We start from the raw sequence: 14,923 nt of genomic DNA on the forward strand, positions 1-14,923 counted from the left end.
ATTGGGGGCAGGAGGAGAAGGGGACGACAGAGGATGAGGTGGCTGGATGGCATCACGGACTCGATGGACGTGAGTCTGAGTGAACTCCGGGAGTTGGTGATGGATAGGGAGGCCTGGCGTGTTGCGATTCATGGGATCGCAAAGAGTCGGACACGTATGAGTGACTGAACTGAACTGAACTGAAACTTACTGTGATTACCATTTCATGATGTATGGAAATCAAATCATTAGGCTGTATATACCTTAAACCTGATACAGTGCTGTGTGTCAATTATGTCTCAAAACTGGAAGAAAAAAATGTAATTGGACCATGAAATAGTTCCTTTGTGGTCCTAAGTTACAGCAGAATAAAACATCCTGAGGCCTATTGTTGAAGTATTGTGTTTGTTTTCAGGTTAAGTGGTATTTCTCTTTTGAGCTGTAAATAGAGGGAAAGATTTAAGGACGGACCTAAGCACAGAGAGAATGATTTATTTGGCACCCAGGATGGAGAAACCAGTTTTCAGTGGATTCCTCTGCTGTTCTGAACACAGTGAAGCACAATTGGTTTTTACATGACAGCTGTAGGAGACAAAGGTTTTAGAAATCAAAAGATAGAAAGGAATTAAGAGTGTGGATCACAGTAGTTTAGATTAGTAGGATAGCAGATTCATAAACCCTCTAAGGATAAAGTATGATCACTATCAAATAATGTGTCACTTCTGTAGATACTATAGCAGATAGGGGCTCTTTTGCAAATGAAAATGTAGGGAAGCACAGTAGGCCAGCCATAGCAGTTTAGAGGTCACGGGAGCCATGGGGTGCATCTCATTAGACATGGTCAGTGCCTTAGTCTTTGGTCCGTTCAGTATTGCTAGTGAAGTAACCTGGGTCTGTTTCACTCAAATCGTGCTCCTGTGTTTGGCTTTATTTTGGCAATCAATTTGAGAGTTTTGTTGTTGGTTTTTTTTTAATGGTAAAATAGCAAATTTTGTTTTGTAGACTTAGGAAAATTATTTCACCCAAATATTTATGGAATTTCTGTTACTAGATGGCTTGAGTATAAATATTGGCTTAATAGTAGAAAAGTAGGCCTTTTCATGCAAAGTGTAGTAAGCATGTCTCATTGATATTTCTCCCCATTTTGAGAGGGTACTATAAGATTATCTTTATTTTAAAAGCTGGTATTTTTGGACCTCTTAGGTGGACATCCCCACAATTGGACAGCTATTTCAAGAGAGTGTTTGAATCTTTTAAATGATATGACTCAGAAACTTGTGCTCTACCAAGAAGCTGCTGCTACAAATGGGAGAGTGATGTCTTCATCGTACCCAGCGGAACCTAAGAAAGCGAATTCTCCAGGTAACTCCTTACACTGCTAAGAGAGGGGAAAGCACTTACATTCTGTTTCCTAAGAAAGATAACAGTAGTTAATCTAAGGATTAAATTGTATGTAAGTGTGAAGTATATATTTGTAGGCAGAATTGATCCAATATATGGGATATTGTACTGAACCAAGAAGGCAGCCTGAGTATCATTGTAGATTGAAAAAATTAAGTTCATTGTGGTGGTAGTGTTAAAAAGGCTAACACATGTTGGTCATTAACCAGAAGACTTCAGTTTAGCCTGCTGCTGCTGCTGCTAAGTCGCTTCAGTCCTGTCCGACTCTGTGCGACCCCATAGACGGCAGCCCACCAGGCTCCCCCGTCCCTGGGATTCTCTAGGCAAGAACACTGGAGTGGGTTGCCATTTCCTTCTCCAGTGCATGAAAGTGAAGTTGCTCAGTCATGTCTGATCCTCAGTGATCCCAGGGACTGCAGCCTACCAGGCTTCTCCATCCATGGGATTTTCCAGGCAAGAGTACTGGAGTAGGGTGCCATTGCCTTCTCCCAGAGCCAAGTGAATCTTTACAAGTAGTAGTGGGTGCTGTTCTGATTGCAGTATCCCAGAGGTAAAAAATTGCTGGAGTGCCAGAGAGAAGTAACTGAAGTGACTCAGTGATTTAGGGATGGGGGTGTCACATTCATTGTTTTAAGATAGCTAAATGTTCGAAAGATGAAAGCTGAGAGGAAGAAGTAGAGGTGGAGGAACCTATGCTATTTTATGAAACACCTTTAGTAGGTGATACTTAGGAATGTAAGACTGAGAAAAAGACTTAATGTTCTGATGCCTTGGGAGCCAGGCACTTAAAGAAAATGGGCAGAACTAGCTGGGTGAGGACCATGGTAAACTTGGGGGCATAAGCTTCATCTGAAACGGAAAACTATGGGTTAGCTTTGATCCATGGTTCCCATGTGAGAATTTGGGCCCAGTATCTGAACTTCTGATACTGGAGGTTTGTAACATTGTACAGGAGGCAGTTATCAAAACCATCCCCAAGAAGAAGAAATGCAAAAATGCAAAATGATTGTCTAAGGAGGCCTTACAAATAACTGAGAGAAAAATAGAAACAAAAGGCAAAGGAGAAAAGGAAAGATATACCCATCTGAATGCAGAGTTCCACAGAACAGTAAAGAGAGGTAAGTCAACAGTGCAAAGAAATACAGGAAAACAGTAGAATGTGAAAGACTAGAGATCTCTTCAGGAAAATTGCAGGTATCAAGGGAACATTTCATGCAAGGATGGGCATGATAAAAGACAGAAGCGGTATGGACCTAACAGAAGCAAAGATATTAAGACAAGGGGGCAAGAATATACACAAGAACTATACAAAAAAATCTTAACAGCCCAGATAACCGTGATGGTGTAATTACTCATCTAGAGCCAGATATCCTGGAGTACAAAGTCAAGTGGGCCTTAGGAAACATCACTATGAGCAAAGCTAGTGGAGGTGATGGAATTCCAGCTGAGCTGTTTCAAATCCTAAGAGAATATGGTGTGAAAGTGCTGCACTCAATATGCCAGCAAATTTGGAAAACTCAGTAGTGGCTACAGGACTGGAAAAAGTCAGTTTTCATTCCAGTCCCAAAGAAAGAATGCCAGAGAATGTTCAAACTATTGCACAGTTGCACTCATTTCACAGGCTAGCAAGGTAATACTCAAGATCCTTCAAGCTAGGCTTTAACAGTATGTGAATCAAGAACTTCCAGATAAACAAGTTGGGTTTAGAAAAGGCAGAGGAACCAGAGATCAAATTGCCAAGATCTGCTGGATCACAGAAAAAGCATGAGAATTCCAGAAAAACATATACTTCTGCTTCAGTGACTATTCTAAAGTCTTTGACTGTGTGGATCACAACAAACTGTGGAAAATTCTTAAAGAGCTGGGAATACCAGACCACCTTACCTGTCTCCTGAGAAATCTGGATGTGAGTCAAGAAGCAGCAGTTAGAACCAAGAACAACAGACTGGTTCCAAATTGGGAAAGGAGTACGTCAAAGCTGTATATTGTCACCCTGCTTATTTAACTTATATGCAGAGTATATCATGTGAAATGCCAGTCTGGATAAAGCACAAGCTGGAATCAAGATTGCCAGGAAAAATATCAATAACCTTAGATATGCTGATGACACCACCCTTATGGCAGAAAGTGAAGAGGAACTAAAAAGCCTCTTGATGAAAGTGAAAGAGGAGAGTGAAAAAGCTGGCTTAAAACTCAACATTCAAAAAAACTAAGATCATGGCATCCAGTCCCATCAGTTCAGTTCAATTCAGTCACTCAGTCATGTCCGACTCTTTGCGACCCTGTGAATTGCAGCACGCCAGGCCTCCCTGTCCATCACCGTCTCCCGCTTAATGGCAAATAGATGGGGACACAATGGTAACAATGACAGACTTTATTTTCTTGGGCTCCAGAATCACTGCAGATAGTGACTGTAGCCATAAAGTTAAAAGACACTTGCTCCTTGGAAGAAAAGCTATGACAAACATAGCATGTTAAAAAGCAGAGATATCACTTTGCCGACAAAGGTCCTTATAGTCAAAGCTATGGTTTTTCCAGTGGTTGTGTATAGATGTGAGAGTTGAACCATAAAGAAGGCTGAGCACTGAAGAATTGATGCTTTCAAACTGTGATGTTGGAGAAGAGTCTTGAGAGTCCCTTGGACAGCATGGAGATCAAACCAGTCAGTCCTAAAGGAAATCAATCCTGAATATTCATTGGAAGGACTGATGCTGAAGCTCCAATACTTTGGCCAGCTGATTTGAAGAGCCGACTCATTGGAAAAGACCCTGATGCTGGGAAAGATTGAAGACAGGAGGAGAGGGGGACAACAGAGGATGAGATGGTTGGATGGCATCACCGACTCGATGGTCATGTGTTTGAGCAAACTCTGGGAGATGGTGATGGACAGGGAAGCCTGGTGTACTGCAGTCCATGGGGCAAAGAGTAGGACTGAGTGACTGAACAACAACAATCTGAACTTCTGGTCTTTTTCTTTTTTTCTTTTAAAGAGATAGCTGAAGAAGTTTTGGGGGAAATCTGTCACTTTTTAAACATTGACAACTAATCTTGATATGTAAAAAAATCACTATATGGGCCAAAGGAAACATATCTCTGACTTTGATTTCATTATTCTGCTGACTTTATAGACCACAAACAAAGAGATTGCAGAAGAAAAGTGATTTAGATAAGTTCATGAATGTCACGTTTTAAAAGATTCTACTGTGTTTCAGATATTGTCAACATTCAGATTAGCATTTATTTATTCAACAAGTATTCACTGAATGACTGCCACGTACCAAGCACTACCAGAGAGTCAAAGATGCAGAAACATTCTTGGGCCTGACCTTTTAGTGGGAGACACACAAACGATGACAAGACAGTGTAACTATTAAAAGGAAGTCTGAAGGAGTAGGGTGATGCTTGATAATGAAAGGAGGAGTTTAAAGTTGGTCCTGAAAGATGTGGAGCCATTAGAGGATTTGAATAGTTGTAGTTTCATTAAATTAGCATTTTAGAAAGATCATTGTAATTCTGAGGTGGGGGGGTCCTGGGGCTGAGCAAATATGGATTAGTCATTTCTTTAAATGGTTGTCATATCCCATCAGTCAGAATTTGCCTTTATTTTGAGGAATAATTACAAAACTTAAAAGCACTGATCTTGGAACTTCCCTGGTGGTCTGGTGACTAGGACTGCGCTCCTAATTCAGGGGACCTGGGTTCAATCCCTGGTTGGGGAAGTAGATCCCACATGCTGCAATGAAGATCAAAGATCCTGAGTGTGGGAGCTAAGACTTGGCGAAGTCAAATAAATAAATAGAATTTTAAAAAAATATTAAAAAACAAAAAACCCCACCAGTTTTAATTTTTAAATTGATTCTTTAGCTATTTCTTATTGTCATTTACTCTTAAAAAGTCATGTAGTAAAAATTTGGTTCTTATAAATGTTTAGTGTCTTATGCCAGTTTTATTAAAAAGATAGAATACGTGTATAATTTATTGTCTTTGTGCTTTGTGCTGGAGTGGCAGAAAGATTTTATTGTATCTGTATAATTGGTATAAGAGACTGTATAATTGGTAGAGTTATAAGATAATTTTTGAAGAAGCTGTTAACAGATGTGTAGATACCTGGACAAGTTAATCACTGGTGTGACTTTTGTTAACTTTAAAGAACTCTGCGGAAAATGAGATAAGGTTAGTGCTCTGTACATTTTCACACTATAGATTTGATTTAGCCAAGTAATGGTTACAGTAAGAATATACAGTAACCCAGGGCATATACTAATGCAATAAAGTTGTTGCCATTTAAAAATAAAATATAAAATATAAATTCATTCAGTGCAGCTTAGAGTTGGAGAAATTGACCTTGAAGATGAAGATATCTGTTTAGGGTAAAAAACCGAGAGAGGCTGAACCAGTCTGACAGAAAAAGATGTATAAAGCTCCTTAAGTGGTCACCAAGTTGCAGTAGTAAAATCTGGGTGTTGAAATTGTAAACCTAGGTGGAAACAATCTACTGAGTCTTGGTTAAATGAGTTAAACAAATAATTGAGATGTGTAAAATTTGAGACCCTCCTCTCTGGCCTACTTCGATCAGATTGCCTCTTCTCAGCACTGGATCTGTTCTTTTACAGAAGAAACTGCATTTCAGACCCCCAAATCTAGCCAGATGCCTCGGACTTCAATGCCATCATTAATTAAGACATCACTGTTCTCCTCAAAGTTATCTACACCTGATGTTGCAAGTCCCCTGGCCACCCCATTTGGCTCTAGTGTAGTGAACCGGATGGCTGGAATTTTTGATGTAAACACAAGCTATGGGTCACCTCAAAGTCCTCAGCTCACAAGAAGAGGGCCAAGATTATGGACTTCAGCTTCTGGTGAGGACCGTTTATTTTCTAAAATTTGAAATGTCATAGCTGCAGAGAATCATACAGCCTAAGTTTTTGCCTTCTTGTTTTTTTTTTTTTTTTGGTAGATCAGCAAATGACTGAATTTTCTAATCCTTCTCCAACTACCTCTGTTAGTGCTGAGGGTAAGACAGTGAGACAGCCCAGTGTGATTTACTCATGGATCCAAAATAAACGTGAACAGGTAGGATGATATGGGCATAGGATTGATATTTACATATAGCATTGAGAACATCAAGGATCTCACATAAGTAAGCCATCAGGAATAAATAGAACTTTGGGGATGCTGCATATATTAAATTGACCCATATGAAATTATTAGTATTTGGTTTTGAGTTATACAAATTACAAGTTCATATGGCTTAACCTAATGCAATCAATGCCTTTGATCTATGAATTTTTTCATTTAAGAGGTATTTATTGATTTCTTCATATACACTGGGTGTGTTTTTAGATACTGGGAAAACAGCAAACAAAAGTCCCTGACTGTATGTTTACATTGCTGGGAGAAATATCAATAACCGCAGATATGCAGACGACACCACCCTTATGGCAGAAAGTGAAGAGGAACTAAAAAGCTTCTTGATGAAAGTGAAGGAGGAGAGTGAAAAACTTGGCTTAAAGCTCAACATTCAGAAAACTAAGATCATGGCATCTGGTCCCATCACTGCATGGGAAATAGATGGGGAAACAGTGGAAACAGTGCCAGACTTTATTTTTCTGGGCTCCAAAATCACTGCAGATGGTGATTGCAGCCATGAAATTAAAAGATGCTTACTCCTTGGAAGGAAAGATGACCAACCTAGATAGCATATTGAAAAGCAGAGACATCGCTTTGCCAACAAAGGTCCATCTAGTCAAGGCTATGGTTTTTCCAGTGGTCATGTATGGATGTGAGAGTTGGACTGTGAAGAAGGCTGAGCGTGGAAGAATTGATGCTTTTGAACTGTGGTGTTGGAGGAGACTCTTGAGAGTCCCTTGGACTGCAAGGAGATCAGTCCTGGGTGTTCATTGGAAGGACTGATGCTGAAGCTGAAACTGCAATACTTTGGCCACCTCATGCGAAGAGTTGACTCATTGGAAAAGACCCTGATGCTGGGAGGGATTGGGGGCAGGAGGAGAAGGGGACGACAGAGGATGAAATGGCTGGATGGCATCACCGACTCAATGGACATGGGTTTTGGTAGACTCCGGGAGTTGGTGATCGACAGGGAGGCCTGGCGTGCTGTGATTCATGGGGTCGCAAAGAGCTGGACACGACTGAGCAACTGAATGAACTGAACTGAGGGCAGATAGCTGAGCAAGCACATGTATTATAGTTCTGCGTGGTGAGATGAGGTAGCAGGCATCTGGAACAGCTTGTCAGGCTCATTAGCTGTTTTAAAGACTGAAATTTTCTCTGAATGACATGGATGACTACTGCATGGTTTTACCCACAAGAATGACGTGATGTAACCTTACATTTTGAAAGTACGGCTGTGTTGAGACTAGATCCTCAGGGGGCAGGAGTGGAAGCAGAGAGACAGTAGTAAAGCTGTTAGAGTAATCTGGTGACCTGATAATGGTATCTGGATGATGGTATCTGTGACCTGAGTGATGGTGATGGAGACTGTAAAATGTGATCAAAGTCGGAGTGTATTTTGAAGATAGGTATGATAGGATTTGCTTATGGTTTAGTTGTGGTGTGAAAGAATCAGTGTTGATTCTGAAGCTTTGGCCTGAGGATCTGAAACAATGTAGTTGCAGTTTATTGAGTTGCAACTTTCTGATGATTCTGGAAAAGAGATTTGATAGAGACGAGGTAGGGAATCATGAGTCTGATTTTAGACATAGCAATTTTGAGATACTAGACAATCCAGTGAAAATACTGAATAAGATATTAGACATGTATCTGGAGTCTAGGGAAAGTCCAGGTTAGAATTGAAATTTTGGAAGTCATCAGAGCGTGAAAGCCATGAGACTCCATGCAAATTATTGGAGAGTGTAGATATAGAAGAAAAGAGGTGCAAGAACTGGAACCCTTTGATGACAAAGTCTGGGAGATGAGGAGGAATAGCAACGGAGACCGAGCACCATTAAGGTGAGAAAGAACCAAGAAAAGGGTGTTTCAGACAGAAGTGTCAGATGCTGCTGAAAAGAAAAGATGCTGCTATGTCTGAAAAGAAGCATGAGGTTCAAACTAAAAATGAACTGGTGTGCTAGGAATGTGGAGGTCGTTGAGTCCTTGACGAGAGCTGTTGGGTGGAGTAGTAGCAAGGAATACCTGACTGGCGTGGGTCCCAGAGAGACTGGGAGAGGAATTGGAAGACACAGAGAAGCTACGTCTTTCAAGGAGATTGACTGTAAGGGGACCAGAGAAATGGGCGAATAGCTGGGGGAAGTTGAGAGGTCAGGGAAGGGTTTTATTTTTTAAGGTGGGAGAAATAACAACATGTTTGTTGATAGAATGCTCAGTTAATAGAGAGGGCAGAACTGAAGGCATTTTACAAAACTCCGGCAGCACCTATGGCTCTATGTGTGTAAGTACTACTATGTCATGAATTTACTTTCAAGTCAGTTGGGTTATGTAGCTTTTAACTTAATACTGAGAAAATTATTTTCCTTGTAAATGTCAACTAGTAGAAAACTACTTCTGTCTTAAGATCTGTTTTTTGTTTTTTTTTGATAGAGGAAACATGCTCTTTTTTGGCATTAATATTAAGAGGTTAAAGGGTAGGACAGTTGTAGAGAATTGAGAAGGAATATGGTTTTAGGAAATATCACCAGAACTACTTTTTGATTATGACAGGGCTCTAATTTGAAGGCTAGACATGTGTACATGGGAGTGCAGTTTAGATTAGATGGCCTGTCTTGGTTACCCAATTTATAGTACAAAGATATTTACTTACGTGGCTTACCTTACCTTTCTTTGTAAAGTGTGATGTGTTTCATTTAAGTTAGTGTCTGGAAGAACCTGGAAATGTGTAATATTATATTTGAGTAGCATCGAACTGTTCATGTGATAATTCTTCCCTTTTTTTCCATCTCAGGTTAAGAATTTCTTATCAAAACGAGTGCTGATAATGTATTTTTTCAGTAAGGTAAGAGTATGTAGTTATAACATTGGGAGTGGGGGGAGAGAAAACAAAATAAAAAATGAAATAGCAAATAAGATTAGACTTTTCAATATTTAGCTTGATCTTAGCAAGCCAAACAGCTTGGCATCATGCTTCACTAAACCTCCCTTTAAACAGTACCTGACCTAGACAGGCATCTCCCATCAGTGACTTCCTGAGGCTGGGCTCTAGTGGCCTTCTGGGTCTCTTGGCTGCAGGCAGCTTTGTACCAAGATGTGGCCCCTTCCTACAAATTGAGCAAATCTGTGGCAACCCTTCATGGCTCATTGTCCTGCTGACATCGTTGTGGCCAGTTTGGTGTTCAGAAGAGAGATAACTGGGTTAGACTGCAGGTGTTAAACTGGTGTTGGATTAAAGTTGTAATTTAGGTCACAAACTAAATGACTTTTCAGCTTGTCTGTCAGCTGCCCCAGCTGCTGTAGGAGAGTAAATCTCAGAAGTAGAAGCTAAAGATTCATTTCTGTTTTCACTGCTACAGCTGTTGTGTCAGTTAATCCTTTGATGAGGAAAACCTTTGCCCATGTGTAGGGGAAAGAATTTTTGTTTTAATTATTTTAATCTAGCTTCTCTGTTTTTGCAGATTCTGCATTATTAACTAATAGTGCACTTGTATTAATGCCTTGAAGTTGAAGTCTGTATTGGCATACATTCCTCATTTTATTCTTTGAGGATCCTACTCTGGTGGGGAGAGAGATCTGAGTAACTCTGGTAGAATTTAGATACATACAGCAAAGAATCCTTTCAAGTTCTTGAAACTTTTCACTGTGGTAGCAGGGAATATCCATGCAACTAGCAAGAATGTTTGCCAGAAATAATCTGTAGGCTCTCCATTAGAGCCCTGGGGAAACCATCCGACCCCGGAGAAAGGTGTCTCATCTTCTACCAAGAGAAAGAGGAGTTGTCTGAAGTTTTACTTCAGGGCTTTGTTTCAGAAGGAAGGGAAGAAAACTTAGCTTTTGTCTTTTGTGTCCCATGCTCTTTTCACTTGCTAAGTTGTGTCCGACTCTTTGCCACCCCAATGGATTGCAGCATGCCAGGCTTCCGTGTCCTTCACTTTCTTCCAGAGTTTGCTCAAATTCATCCATTGAGTTGGTGATGCCATCCAACCATCTCCTCCTCTGTCACACACTTCTCCTGCCCTCAATCTTTCCCAGCATCAGAGTCTTTACCAGTGAGTTGACTCTTCGCATCAGGTAGCCAAAGTATTGGAGCTTCAACATCAGTCCTTCCAGTGAATATTCAGGGTTGATTTCCTTTAGGATTGACTGGTTTGATCTCCTTGCTATCTAAGAGATTCTCAAGAGTCTTCTCCAGTGCCACAATTTCAAAAGCATCAATTCTTTGATGCTCAGCCTTCTTTATGGTCTAGCTCTGACATCTGTACACGACTACTAGAAAAACTGTCCCCTCATTTAATTCTGACAGCTTTCCTGTGAGGTGTCTTTTTGGCCTTGTTTTACAGAGAAGGAAGCTTGAGGGCATATAGCCAGTACGTGGCAGAGCAGAAGCTGAATGAGATCTCCTTTTTCCTTGGAAGTGAATGCTACCTTAGATTCTGATTTTGCAGGTGGATCTGCTGTGTGATAAGGAGTTGTAGACACCACTGCTTAACGTTGGGAAATGTAACATGCTATTGTGAATGGGCTTCATTGGCTGTATTACGATAGCCACTTACCCAGGCCAGTTGTTGTTCCACATCACAATACCTTGCTGTATTAAAGACTGTTGGGTGGTTTTTCTTTGTAGTGGGGTTGAGGGTAGACACTTTAGGAGAGGTAGTATGTACTTACTTAGGCAGTACTTTTTTTTTTTTTAAAGCATTCGTAACCATTCTCTTTGGGCTTCCTTGGGGGCTCAGCAGTACAGAATCTGCCTGCAATGCAGGAGAGGCGGGTTCAATCCCTTGGAGAAGGAAATGGCAACCCACTCCAGTATTCTTGCCTAGAAAATCCTATGGACAGAGGAGCCTGGTGGGCTACACTCCCTGGAGTCGCAAAGAGTTGGACATGACTGAATAACTGAGCATGCATGCAAGCATTCTCTTGAATGATTTCTATGTTAATCCTCTGAGGTGGGTTGAGGGAATATAACTTATTTTAAATGAGAAACTGAGGCACATAGAGATTTAGATACTTGGCCGGGGTCACACAGTAAGTTGTAGCAGAATGCTTTATTGCAATTAAACCATAATGTGTAAGAATTTCAGGTCTTAGCTCTAAAGAGGCAGCTGTGAATTCTTTATTATTTTAGTCTACATGATTGGTTGGATGAAATGATAATTTCTGGGCAACTGAGTTAAATGTTTTTGTCATCTTTTAGCACCCAGAGGCCTCCATTCAGGCTGTGTTTTCAGATGCCCAAATGCATATTTGGGCATTAGAAGGTAAGTAGTCTCAGTGAGCTGCAATAATGATTTATTTATTCATTAAATATTGAGATATTTAATGAAAGATCAGTTCTGGACTTTGATCTCAATCTTTGAGTTTTCAGATACATTTTATGTGTTTGTATTATATAGATAAATTTTTATTTAGGTTTATTTTAATTTAGAGATTTTCCTTGTATGTAAATGGAGAAACTGAGCCTGGGGTTCTTGGCATCTCTTTCTCTACTTCAAAAAAATTGCAATTAATAGATTGTTTTTTAACCATCACCTTATGTTGATGTAACTTGCTTAATATATTTAAACATATTTAGCTTAGTTTTAGTTGTTAAAGAACTATTTCTTTTCATCTTACAGATACCACCTTCTCAATGTTTAAATGATACTTCCTCAGAGAGGCCTTTCCTGACCACCCTATGAAAAGTATCTTTACTTTGTCCCCTTATCAGGCTTTGTTTTCTTAGCCTTTATCACGGCCAAACAGAGTATTATTTAAAAGAACTTTTTTCTATTAGAACATAAGTCAGATTCATCTTATTTAAGACTATTGCAGTTGAGTACCTTTTCCATCCCTTTTGCCTCTTTTTCTATTCTATTACTCCCTTTTTTATTTAGACTTTTATACATTCAGAATATTAATTCATCCTCAAATAGAGGTATTGCAAGTGGATTTGCCTAATTTTGATTCACTTTTAACTTGTTTCTTCTTTTCCCCTCGAGGTCTCTCTCACTTAGTAGCAGCATCATTTACAGAAGATAGATTTGGCGTAGTCCAGACCACACTACCAGCTATTCTTAATACTTTGTTGACGCTGCAAGAGGTAGGCAATATATGGGTCGGGTGGAAGTAGAGGTCCTGTCTTCTCCCCCGCCTAGCCTTTTCTGTTTGTTTCTTACATTTCACATTGACTAACGAAAAACATGTTGGAAGTCAAAATAATGGTACTGTTCTCACGGTCAGGCACTTACAGTCTAAGAGAGACTAGGAAGACAGACTTAATTCATTTATAAGTGTTAATTTTATTGTAACAGAGAAGGTATATTAAACCTGTAGGACATACCTCTGGTATTAATCAGATTATTTAGGATATTGGAATTCTGTTCAATACTATAGGTTTGTATCCTTACATAATTTGTAGCTCCTGAAAGTGACCTGTAGTTAAGTTACTTGTGTAAATAAGAAGTTACTTATCGACTAGAGGCTTAAGAAGATAGAGCTGGGACCAATGGATTCCTGCTACAAGGCTGGGTGCATAGTTTTAAACTAACAGGTCTTTTTTAGGCTTCAAGGAAGAAAAATAAAACATACGCTTGTTTTTCATTAGGCTGCCTTTTCTGACTTCATGTTGGGTGATATGTTTTCACTGCCTTGTATTATTAGTTCTGTGTCAGATGAGGTGTATAAACACTAAGGGCTGGGGACATTTAAAGGTAGGGGCTTAGGCGTACAGGTTTTCTGGAGGAAGTATTTCTGAACTAGGTTTGAAGGATAACGACTGATGCATCTTTGGGTCTTGGGAAGCAATTTAAGATATGAGAGAAAGCAAGCTTTGCTCTTCCTTTCTTCAAATCTCAATTCATTTTACCTCTTAGAATGTCTTACCCTTCAGAACCAGTGATTTTTTTTCTTCACTTTGTCCTCTTTGTGCCTACTTTCTCATGTATGTTATTTGATACATATATATACCTGTGGATAGCTTTATTATTTGGGTTCTCTTCCCAACTACCTTACTTAAAGAAAGAATTTTCTACTATTTCCATAGCTTCTACTGTTTGGCTTATCTAACCGCACATTAGGGTAACCATGATTATGGGTATATCTTTGGTATTCATAGCATAGCTTTTTTTTTTTTTTAAATCACTCTGGTTGTGTAGTTTAAAATAAAACAACAGTACAGTGTTCCCTAGTCTACAGAGTGATTTCATATCTTTTTTTTTTTTTTGAACTTCAAATCTATCTTGTAAAGTAAAGTGGAGATGTTTTGGCCCTGTCTTACACATGAAAGGGGCTTGGTAGTGCAGTGGCTTACCTCAGATCTTACACACGTCTTAGTGGCAGAGCTGGGACCTGATGTGATTTCACTGCAGGGCATTAGCAGTGGAATAGGGGCTTCAGGGAGGGGCTTCCTTGGTGGCTCAGAGGTTAAAGTGTCTGCCTCCAATGCGGGAGACCTGGGTTCAGTCCCTGGGTCAAGATCTCCTGGAGAAGGAAATGGTAACCCACTCCAGTATTCTTGCTTGGAGAATCCGATGGACGGAGAAGCCTGGTAGGCTGCAGTCCACCGGGTTGCAAAGAGGCGGACACGACTGAGCGACTTCACTTCACTTCACTTCAGACCTCAGGGAAAGCTGCAGATCCAGTCTCCGAACTTGTCTACTGTCTTCTGCTGGGCTTTTATTTTTACATAGGGTTCTCTTCAGAGACAAGGGCCCTACTTTTAGAACTGTAACTTTCAAACTTTTTAGACTATGATATGTAGTACATTAGACTCAGAATGTAGAGGGGTGTGTGTGTGTGAGTAACAAATAAAAGATTCTTACAACAGTGCTTACCTTTTATTTTGTGCTTCATTCTAATGTTTTCCACTCTTATTTCATTTTTAAAAAAATGCTGGTTGAAACATTTCACAAAGATCACACTGCCCTAGAGGTATTCTGCACCAAAATTACTTTCTTCTCATCTCCTCACTGTCAAAATCGTTATTCTTCGTAGTTGATTATGGCTAGGCATGATAAGGAAAGCAAATTTCTTTATTTGGTTGTAGTCATTCTTACCTTTGATTAGGAAGGTATGAATTACAGATTTGTTGAAGGCTCAAGCTCTTTTACTTTGAAACAGGAGCTGAATGGAAAATACTTTTGAGGGGCAGAGGAGAAAGAGGCAAAGGTATATTTTTGAGAGTTTGGGAAGCGGTAAATGGAACAAAAACCCCTCTTTGTGCGAGGCTTGTGGCATCTCTTCTCCCCAAGACAGCATCGCAGTCGCCCTTTCGGTCATGCTCTACAGTCATCAGATTTTGCAGACTACCTTGCAGTCTTTCTGCCCCATATCCCAGGGTTGAGTGTCTCGAGTGAGTCAGTGTCCACGTGGATATTTATCCTATACTTTGACTTTCTCACTTTTTTTTTTCACTTTTTACTTTGTACTGAGGACT

At 40.0% G+C, this 14,923-nt stretch overlaps 1 protein-coding gene across 2 annotated transcripts in view; it reads left to right on the top strand.

The window, feature by feature from the left end:
* Positions 1–14,923, top strand: part of NDC1 (NDC1 transmembrane nucleoporin) — a 56,373-nt gene that overhangs the window by 25,880 nt on the left and 15,570 nt on the right. For both annotated transcript variants that reach the window (XM_068965218.1, XM_068965219.1), the window contains exons 11-16: positions 1,183–1,341; positions 5,994–6,239; positions 6,338–6,453; positions 9,299–9,349; positions 11,705–11,768; positions 12,489–12,589. In XM_068965218.1, coding sequence (XP_068821319.1) covers positions 1,183–1,341; positions 5,994–6,239; positions 6,338–6,453; positions 9,299–9,349; positions 11,705–11,768; positions 12,489–12,589 — 737 coding nt within the window. The remainder of the gene's footprint in view (positions 1–1,182; positions 1,342–5,993; positions 6,240–6,337; positions 6,454–9,298; positions 9,350–11,704; positions 11,769–12,488; positions 12,590–14,923) is intronic.

Source organism: Capricornis sumatraensis, chromosome 2 (assembly GCF_032405125.1).
Source record: "Capricornis sumatraensis isolate serow.1 chromosome 2, serow.2, whole genome shotgun sequence".
Taxonomy (NCBI): Eukaryota; Metazoa; Chordata; class Mammalia; order Artiodactyla; family Bovidae; genus Capricornis; species Capricornis sumatraensis.